This window comes from Tinamus guttatus, unplaced genomic scaffold (genome assembly GCF_059628265.1).
Source record: "Tinamus guttatus ecotype Peru unplaced genomic scaffold, ASM5962826v1 Tinamus_guttatus_pri_ptg000314l, whole genome shotgun sequence".
NCBI lineage: Eukaryota > Metazoa > Chordata > Aves > Tinamiformes > Tinamidae > Tinamus > Tinamus guttatus.
In genome coordinates, this window is record NW_028288848.1 from 10,716,066 (window position 1) to 10,726,780 (window position 10,715).

The following is a 10,715-nucleotide window of genomic DNA, read 5'->3' on the forward strand; positions in this document are numbered from 1 at the left end:
TGCTCTTTCACTGATCAGATGAACAACATTAGCTGTGCTAAAGAGAACCTCAGCAAACTATAGCTCTTATACTTGTTAGACAGTCTTGATTTAGGATCTAATCGTAGCATGGGAAAGTGCTAACATGGGGAAAAAAAAAAAACCCTAAATATTCTCCTATTTCTGAATATGGCCTTGCAAGGAGCTGGCCAGCAGCACAGTCCAGGCCAGAGATGGGTTTGCTGATGGGTTCACACTCAGGCAGAATCAATATTGGGCTGGGATCTGGAGTAACATTTTTATAGCACTTTTTATAGCACAGGCATCATTTGCTCCCTGTGGCAGAGTGCTCTGGGGAAAGTTCTGGATACATGACAAAAATAATTTCCATACTTGTGTTCAAATTTCCCTAGCTCTGTGTTTGTTCCACGTTTTGCTACGAACTCTCTAGGCCAAAATTCTCTCTGAGACGTGGATAAGTTTAGAGACTCAGTGCACCTTGAATGTAGTTCCCTTAAGTCGCAGGAGTGATTGGCCAAAATAAAGATGTCTTACTTAAAATATATTTGGTGTCCAAGTTAGGACTGGCTTCTCTCCAGATCCCCAGGGCTTCATTTTGCTTTCACAATGCGCAAAAAATACACTCTGCTCTCCTAGTCCCCCTTAAAGTAGTTTACTGGATTAAGAGATACCTTGAAAATATGGTGCAGAATGATAAATGTGCACTTTTACAGAACAAATGGCACAGTTAACCAAGCACAAAGGATACAACTTTTTAAAAAATGCAGACTTTGCTTATCAAATTACCATTTTTTTAATATATATATATCTGTGCATGGATACTTTGTATCCAGTCTCCCCTTAGAAAACATGCCTCCATGCTACTCTCTGATGGTTTGCCTACTTCTGGACTTGTGGCTGTAAAGGCCATTTACATAAGCATACATATATATATATTTATATGCATATATTATAAATAAAAGGCTTGCACCTTCTGCTAGGATTTTAGATTACATTGGTTACTTCTAAATCTACCACACCCAGCAGATAGCATTTTGCCTGTGCTGGGTAGGCAGTTGTGTTACACAACGTGAAAGCAACAAGAGAAAAGCGCAGGATGAACAGCAGGTACCGTGGCAGTCTGGCAAAACTGTGGCGGAGGAGAAAGGAAAAATATTCCTAATGGGAGCCATTTCCCATACTGCAACCACTTGGAAATATACACTTGTTCCTGAAGCATTTGTTTTCCAAAATCTTTTTTTCTTTTGTTCAAAATGAGCCCTTTCCCACGGGAGATCGGTTTGCATTTTCTGAATTTCAGTTCAAAGCTGGCTTAGATATTTAAACGTTTACAGAATAGGATCAGGGGATAATTCAGGCTGAAAGGGGTCTCAGGAGGTTTCTAGTCCAATCTCCTGCTCAAGGCAGGGTTGGCTATGAGGCCAGATCATGTTGTTCAGGGTTTTATCCAGTTGGATGTTGAAAACCTCCAAGGATGGAGACTCCAGAAGTGCTTAACTGAACATGGGTATTTGAGTTGAATGTGACAGAAAACCAAAATAAACCAGTATAAACTTGATTATTTTCGCCCCATATCTCTCCCACAAACATCTCTCCCCAATCACAAAATGGTAAGTTTAACATAACTCTGCAAAATAAATAAAATGGACAACAGAAAGTCATCTAGGATCAAACACAAACTCCACTGAAATCATTGAGAAGCTGTTTTTAGCGTCTGTTTACCTCCTTTAGGGGAAATGTTTCAGTAAATGGCATTGATGAAAGCACATGCCTGGTTTGATCCGTAAGGGTTCTGCATGCACAGCTCCTGCCAGGGATGGAGCAAGTCTGGAAGTTCAGGCGAGGGATGTATCCAAAATGCACAGCTTTGTTCTGTGTCCTGTGAAGAGTCTCAGTCATGGAAAACATTTATTGAAAATAACCTCTATCACAAATATTAAAATTTGGGTGGAAGGTGCCTGTGTCCCATCCCCAAATTATATTTATTAAAAAAAGGCCTGATTCTTCCCTTTCTTTTCTGGAAGCCAAGAGTAACTCTACTAAAAACAATCTGGTAAAAATATCCTTAAGATGTGAATCAGACCTGATGTCGTTACTGTTATTATTCTTTAGCGCTTCTGCATTTCAGTTTGCATTTGGGAAGACAATATGAAAATGAAACAGAGAAAGGAAAACCAATAATCCAAATATAGATATTTATAAGCAGGCACACTACATTCAATATTACCATCTTTTCATCAGGTTCTCATATTATGCACTTTTAGAGAAGGCACCATACAACACATAATTAAAAAAAGACCTCATAAAGGGTAAGTTAAAGTTTGATACAGATTCTTTCACAGATTTTTTTCTTTATAGCCCTTTTGTAGGAATTAATACTTTGCATGTTTTATGCTTTTATTTTTTAAATGACAGAACGCACAAATCAAAAATTAGGAACAACATTTTTCAGGTTTTGAAATTTAGATCTGTATTTCACTGGGAGCCTAACAAGAAGAAGAAAAAAAAAAAAAAAAAGGAGGTATTTCAATTATAACAAGTAAAAGTCTTTTTATCCTAACCAAAATATAAATACTGCAATGGGATTTCATTAGCTTTGCTCCTTTTACCACAATATATCAGGCCACATTTTCAAAATGAGTTTAAAGATGCATTATAAACAATCCCTGATGCTGGAGGAGAATATTTGGATATTATCAACAATTTAAAGAATTCACAAGCATGGCAGTGGACACTGCAAAGGGATATGAGAAGTCTTGAGCAGCTGCAGTTGCACTCTGGTTGTTAGTAGTTTTCTGATAAGAACATTGTGTTGCATCATGTATCTACATACAATCTTCTTGTCAATAACATCTAAGTAATTGTTGTATGCAAAAAAATGAATCTTGGGTTGATAGCATATTTGTAGCCACATCCTTTCTACCTGTCAATATAGTTTCAGGGCAAGGAGTGAGGAACGTTCAGCTGATGCGGCGTCTGTCCTAATCTCATAGGATAGACAGGAGGGTCTCATAGGTTTTACTTTGTGTCATATGTCATGCAACACACCTGGGCAAAATGACACTTGCTCTGGCAATCCCAGCCACCATAATGGCAAAGCAGCAGCAACGGCAAGCAGGTGGCTACATACTGTCATATGTATTTGTTTAGCTGGCATTGCCCCCTTTATCTCACTGATGATTTGGGACTCACTGAATATCCAACGTTTTCAGTGTAGTCATCGCTTCTGTTCTTGCAACGTGCTTAGCCCTCATTTTCCACCCAAACTACAGTGAGATTCAGATATACAGTGTTTCACAAACATCAAATTTGCATGTGCTTTTGTGTGCATGTATCTGTCCGAACATCTCTTAAAACAGTTGATGGCATATTTTGTAATTTCAGCTTTCAAGATACCCCTTCATTTGCAAAATCATCTAAATCAGTGGGGGATGCTGCATCTGCATTTGGGCATGGACTCATGTCCTTTCCTAAGTGAACTTGAGCTTCTTTGGCATATTGACTGTGGGAGTAAAAGACTGGATCAATGCAGGACTGGGCATCGTCGGGCTCAACGTATCTGTGGTCCTGCTGGTCATTTTCAGGTAGTTCTTCTGGCTCTCCTGGTAGAGCTTGCATTAACCAGGGAGGTTCAGAGAGCTGAGACGGTGACCTCAGTGCTGCTACGGAAGAAGCTGGTAAAGGCATCACTCTAGGGTAGGAGGCATATGGAGAATTTATAATTTCTGAAGAGGGGCTTTGGTATAAGTTCCCTTCAGAGGAAGGGACTGAAACTTGGATATATTTGCCAGTTTCTGGATCATAAAATGTCTTTAAATTAGCTTCAGCTGGTAAATCAACTACAAAGTATTGGCCAGAGTCCGGGTCTTGCAGGAGTTTACGCTGGGTTGAAGAGGGTGAAGGGCTTACTGTTGATGCACCACTGAGTCTTCTCATACCAGTTTGTGTAGGAGTAGGAGTTGAGTGAAAGGCAGAACGGAGAGGAGTATCTCCCATGGGTGGGGGGAATGCTGGCATCTGCGCAGACTGGGATAGCTTTCTCCCAACAGCAGCTGTAGGCTCTGTCAGATGTTTTTTCTGTTGCTCTTCTATTTTCTTTCTCCTGCTTGCCAGCTTTTTGGCCCGCCGCAGAGCCTTTTCTGTTTTCGGTGGCACAGCAGGAGGTTTGGCCGCTGCTCTCTCCCCAGGGCCCCTGAACTCCAGTCTCTCAGCCATCCCTGCAAAATCAGAAGGCAGATTCCCATGTGCTGAATCAAGTGTCTCTTCAGCAGATGTATCAGCTTGGCTCTTTACTGCCATGTTTAGCAAGGCAGGGTTTGTACCGTCCTCTGTCTCTCTGAGGCTAGAAATTGTTGGTTTCTCTGATGATGAGCAGGTAAGAAGAGAGTGCACTGTGCTGCCTGATCTGGGGCTTGCTACAGCAGAACTTGTGAGGTTGTCTAACAAAACTGGTGCGCCTTCCATGGGTAGGGTGTCCTCTGAAGCTTCATGGGATACAGGAGAATATGCGTAGTCCTCTGACATGGAACCTACCACAGGGGAACTTGTTTCCCTAGTGATTATCTTTTTTGCGCAAGAGCCACCTCTGCGATTAGATAAAAGATGATTCTTAAAGTAATTACTCTTTCCTTCTGCAGGGTAGCTTGGATTGTTTACTACTTGGTCATCTTCCAGACCTAAGTCTGGCTGTATTAACCCACGTCTTTCCTTCCCAATGGTAGGTTTCTCTTCATTTCTGCAAATGCTCTCCTCATTCTTTTTCCCAGCTTCATCCAACAAAGCACAAGTCTCTTTGTCTTCTGGCACATGCTTCTCTAATGAAAAGCTCTCTACATCTTCCTGAAGGCTGGGGTCCAGTGTTGCTGAAGAAGATCCAGGCTCACAGGCATCGATCTTTCTGCTAGCTGCTCCTTCCCTCACGTTCTGTTGCACTCTGGGCCCTGATGACAACCACTCTATTTCTGGGACATGCAACATGTCTCGGCACTGCTTGTTCCTTGCTGTGGGCACAAATCTACTTTTCATTTCCTTATAACTGCTGCTCATTGTATCGTCTAAGGAAAAGGACCTGATCAGGGGCAGTTTGACAGCCTTTATTACTTGAGGGGACTTGAATGTGTTGTCTTTAATCATAAACATATTGGGCTTCGATGAGCTTGAAGATGATGGTGTTTGTGGCTCCTCGGACCTGGAGGTAGATGTGTCCTTTATACTGTCTGAAGCAGAATCCACACTGTTGGCCTCTTCCTTTTTCTCTTTCCTTATTTCCTCTTTCATCAGGCTCCCCTGTTCATTCCCAGTAACCTTATTCTCATTCCTCTCTGCTGAACTAGTACCAGAACTGATACAAGCATAATACTGCAGTGCATCTTCCGCAACTGCTTTCTCTCTCTCCTTGGGGCTTTTCTTACTCTCTGCGCTCATTTCACTCTTATTCCTTTGGCTTTCTTGAAGACATGCCTTCGGCATCAGTGGCACCAATGGAAGCAATTCCTCCTGATAGGGTTGCTCTACTGTGGACACAAAAGACTGCTCGGAAGAACTGGTGCTTCTTTTGCCTTTTATTTCCTTGCCAGTTACTAGCATACCCGTTTGGTTCTCACTGTAAGGCACATCCTCTGCTGGTGAAAGTTGATTTTGGAGTGTTTTGAAGGCACAATTTTCATTCTGGTTGTCACACTGTTTCTCATTTTCCTCACCGTGAAAACTGAGATTTTGAATTGGCTGCCCAGATGTTGTATCCACAATGTCTCTACTATATGGTTTCAGTGTTGGATAGTACAGACTTTTTCTTAAATCAAGTTCTTTTGACTGATGTCTGAATGAGGAGAAGTTTTCATGACCTCTGGTGTTTTTAACAAGATCTTCATGTTTTGAATCATCTTGCTGCAAATTGTCTCTGGTTTGGTAAAATAAAGGAGCTGCTGTTGTCTGGGGTGAACTCAAAGTCAGATAACTATCCACGAAGGATCCAGTTAAATCTGCTTTATTGTCCTTTTCTTGAAAATTGTCAGATAATACAGAAGTTATGTCACTTGCTTCATCCTTTTCTGCAATCTTGTTGTTGCTGTCTTCTTGCAAAGTTGACAGCGAGTCATTCAGTTTTACACTTTCCTGTGCTTCCTGAATTTCCTTAGTCTTATTTCTATCCTCCAAGGCCCTTAACAGAGGAGAAGGGGTATAAATCCTTTTAACACGTTTACGGACATCCTTCAAGTTGAATAATAAACTTGTTGCTTTAGATTTGTAACTATCCCGAGATTGGTAATCACCAAACCCACTCCCCTCATGTTCTCTCCCTGCCACACTCTCAGTGGGAGGAGGTGTCACCAGGATCAGCTCACTTTCTATGGAGTCTGCCTCTTGTTTTGGTGGGATGATGGGTGTTAAGAGTTCGGTGATGTTGAAAGAGGGACTGTTTGATCCCGGGAAGTTTACCTGTTTAGTCCAAGGAGTTGTGTCCAGGAAAGGTTCAGCCACAGCGACCTTTTCAGACAACGAGCATGTCTTGCCGTTGGGCATGAATGTCTCTTTTGATGTCTGTCTCCTCTCTGCTGCATCTTTTGTAATCTTCTGTCTCCTCCATGGCGGACAGGTACTATCTAGCTGGGGACTGAGGGCCTTCTCCTCGGCCAGCGTGGCTGGGGGTCCTGGGGCAAGCAGGTCAGGTGCCTGGGTTGAGGGCGAGGGAGAAATGGTCCTGCAGGACACAGACTGGGGCGAGACAGAGGCCTGGGGCTCAACAGAGGGGAGAGCCAGAGCTGGCGGCACAAGGGGGGCTTCAGAGGCTGGAGGTTTTGGAGGAGGGCCCTGGTGCGTGTGGGTCCTAGAGGGGGCTGGAGGAGGAAGAATAGCATGAAATTCAGTTCCTGACGGGATCGGGACAGGGCCCTGAGGTACATATACAGGAGGGAGGGGGGCACTGAAAGCAGTTTCTAGTGGTGTTGACTCAATCTGAAAGTCTTTCTCCTGTTTTCTAGCAATGGTGGTTTTGACAGGTGGTAATTTATGCTCACATGTGCTGGATCCTTTAATAAATGGTGCTTCCTCAAGGTATGCAAGACCTTTTTCTGTTTTCTGTTTATCAATAAATTCCTCTTTTTCAGTCAGTTTTTTATGATGGACATTCCATGATTCAAAAGCACTGTTCTCACTGTGAAGAAAATTACCCTTTTTTGTTGGCTCGATAACTTTAACACTTCTGTTATTGGCAGCCTTGTTAGAAAAACGGGAGAAATTTGACTTGGCTACTTTTGACATCTCAATGAGCACAGGATAATAACTATCAGGACCACAATAACTCTGATCTGTTTTATTAAGCCTTTTCTGTGGCTCGTATTTGCCACTGAGATGGTGGCTATCTCGACAAGCATCAGAAAATTCAGAAAGTTCCTTCTGGATGCTTAAAAAGGCTGTATCATCCCAGCAAGCCATATCATTTCCATGTTTTACCTTATACTTTTGAAAACTATTTTTAATGGGCTGCTTACTGGCTACCAGGGAACTTCCTGACCCTTGGTTTTCAGTCTTATCAAATGTCTTAATCAGAGAAGACACTTTTGAAACATGTTTATTGTTCCTTGGCCCAGGGGCTGGCAAATTCAGCTTTCTCCTTTCTGTGCCGAGGGTGCTAATTTTAGCAGTCTTTTTCTCCTCCTGAGTACGTTTTGGTAACTGCTGGAATGTCGAAGCCCATATTGTTGGTTCATTGTTCCTTGCTGTTAGCTTGTTGCAGACGTGGCTCTTCTTGATGGCATGGTTTAATGCCCCTGGGTGAAATTTAGCAGAGAACTGGTGAGTGAAGCCAGGTGAAATGGTAAGATCTGGTTCATTGTAAGGGTCTTCAAGTTCTGCCACACACAAACTTTTGAAAGACCGGGCTGTGAGGCTGCTCACCTCTCTGTCTGTGTCATCCAGATGACTCCCAATACTTGAGGAGTCACTGTGTCCTTCTGTATGTTTCTTATTTCCCTGCATTGTTCATATGAGTCATGAATGAATCCAAATGGTTATTTTCAGGTGTCAAATAGTTGGATAGTTCCAGCCGTTTGTGATTCACAAACACAAAGAGATTCCTCCAGACAGTGCCACTACACGTTGATTCATCTTACGGAATAGCCAAAGGAAACTTTCTTCTCTGAAAAGCCAAAAATTACAAACAATCATTTTTCTATATCAATCCTGCTAGACAAAGAGCACTTTCCAGATATATCAGTCATTAGCTAATTTGATCCTGCATGTATTCTGAACAAAATGCTAGCAACACAACGGACAACACGAAAAGGAGTTGTTATTTTGGTCAGTTCAAGTAGTTATTGGTAGATGATTCAATTACTGGAAAGTGCCATTGAAAAAGTGGTCTCACCTCATTTTTCTTTATTTGGGCTCTTAAACAAGGATTTAAGAGCCAAATTTCAAGTACTTCTGGTTATATACCTCCAACCATAAACATTTCCAAGTGCTGTGGGTTTGTCTGGCTAGCAAGTTAGCCATTGTTGGCCAGGGAGAACTAGCTGTAATAGAAAGGAAGCAAACTGATTTAAAAAAAGGATGTTGCCAAGCACACCGGATCCTACTGTTTGAAATGAAGGAAAAGATAACAAAACTTACTGGCAGCACATCATAACTATAATTATAGCATTGTGTGAAAATTAAAGTTGTTAAAGAAGATTCTATCCTTACTCTTCTGCTAGTTCATAACTGTAGGAAATGAAGTCTGTCATGATGAACTGCTTGTCTTGGGTTGAAACTTGGCTGTGACAATTACCCTAATGAGGACTCCTGCTTGAGACAGCAGAATGGCCCCACAGGTAAGGTGGTCTACTATGCATTAACATCTGCCAGAAAAACACTGATGGGAAAACATCTTTCGGCCATCCAGGTATGATTGGATTGATATATTGAAACTGAAGAAGCTGCTAATATCAGCTTAGCCAGCAGAAGGCAGAAGTGCCTAGGGGACTCTTAGCAGACCCACTAAAGGAGTATTTGGTTTCAGTTCCAGAAGTGATGAGAGCCAAAGGCAACACATTCAACACAATTGTAAGATATCACAGCCGTTCATTAATCTCTGGATACGATACAAAGGCAGAGCTCATAGCACTGCAGTTTTTGTCTATCTCTGCATCAGTCTGAACAGAGGATGTGAGGTCTTGGATGGATTGAGTCTTTACAAGTAAAATAAACCCTTCAGCTATACTTGAAATGTATACAACTTCTCCATGTTTACTCTGTAAAATCTTTAGATGCATATTCTGGCACTCAGAAGCTTGAACAGGCTATTGACTGAAGTACAGTGAGACTCAGTTTAAAAGGATATTCAAAAGCCTGCTAAAACCAACTGCATAAATACTCTGATCTGTATCTTGATTTCCTAGCAGACTTGCACCATTAGCTTCTGATGTGCCCAAACTCCAGAGTTCACTATGATTCTACCTTTGTCTGTCTCAGTGAGACTCTTGGAAAGGGCATGGTTTTTCCTCATGGTGACTCAGTATGAAAGCATGGCCTAAGCATGAAATGTCAGGAATCAGGCTTACTTAGCTGAGTTATTCAGACAGTTCTTTCTGCAAATGAAAACACTTCTGACCTTCCTTTTCTATTTAGAAACACAACCAATCTATTTTTAGATTCAAGCTAAAATAGTGAATTTTGATTCTGCCCTCACAGCCATATAATTCCAGTGACTTATATAGATTTATACCTGAAACAAGACATGTCTAATAGATTTTCTCTATTTTACTTCGCATGGAGTTTTTTGAAGAACACACGTCCATATCCCCATATACACTTTGAATAAAATCCAGCAAGATAAAAGAGAATATAAGCGAAAGTCCATCCTAATCTTGATGAGATTCTTAACTTCTATATAAGGGGGTAGCACCAGTGCATACCTGCCAGGTAATCTTGCTTCTCTTCTTTAGAACTTCTCCTCATGCTTGTATCTTGCTTCATTTCTGACCATCTTTATGGAGGAGATAAAAATAGTCTGATGATGTAGACTTGACTGAAGTAGTGTCCTGGGATGCTTCCAATCTTCAGCATTTTTGACCTGAAGTGAGCTCTGCAATTTGAAGACAAAGGCATTTGTTTGTATGAGTTGAATATTGACTCATGCTGTCGACTCATTTTAGGAGTGATTTACAGTATTTCTCACCAACAGACACAGGTATCCTGCACAGAGTGATAATAACCAGATAGTTTGAAGGCTGGGTAGCTTGCGGAGGTCAGTCAGGTTTCTAGCAGACCACTGTCACAACCCCTCAGCCGTCTGCAGTAGCCCTAGCAGAAACGAATGGCTTAGCAATGATCCCTCAGCATCCTTACCACCCAAATGGGCTTTCCCATCCCAGGGTTTTGCTGGATTACTTCTTCCCAACTCTCTGCTATGCTACCCTTCTAGCAGGACCACAAAGGAAAATGCATGCTTTCCCTCCAGCTGCATAGTACTTCCCACTGTCAGCAAAGATAGACAGGTGGACTGTTAGCTGAATTGGCTCAAAAAGATTTATCCTTTTTACTGTCCCTATTATAAAGAAGAGGAAGGTAGAATATAGGATGGTAATGGGCAGTAAACAAAAGAATTTTTTCATCAAAGAAACAGAATCAGAAGATACTGAAAATAAGCTCCGCTGCCCTTCTGCTGTGGAGAATCCCAAGGATTTCAGGCTAGTTTGTGTGTCTTGGAGAGACAAGATCTACTTTCTGCAGCAGAA

The 10,715-nt window shown here is 41.8% G+C and overlaps 1 protein-coding gene across 1 annotated transcript; it reads right to left on the minus strand.

Moving 5' to 3' along the window:
* Positions 1-3,308: 3,308 nt before the first annotated feature.
* CUNH10orf71 (chromosome unknown C10orf71 homolog) lies at positions 3,309-7,987 on the minus strand. Its single transcript, XM_010218690.2, has one exon. The coding sequence runs from the start codon at positions 7,975-7,977 to the stop codon at positions 3,388-3,390; it is 4,590 nt and encodes a 1,529-aa protein (XP_010216992.2). The 5' UTR covers positions 7,978-7,987; the 3' UTR covers positions 3,309-3,387.
* Positions 7,988-10,715: the final 2,728 nt, after the last annotated feature.

Coding starts and splice junctions, on each gene's coding strand:
- CUNH10orf71 (XM_010218690.2), bottom strand. CDS start 7,977: ATGCAGGGAAATAAGAAACATACAGAAGGACACAGTGACTCCTCAAGT.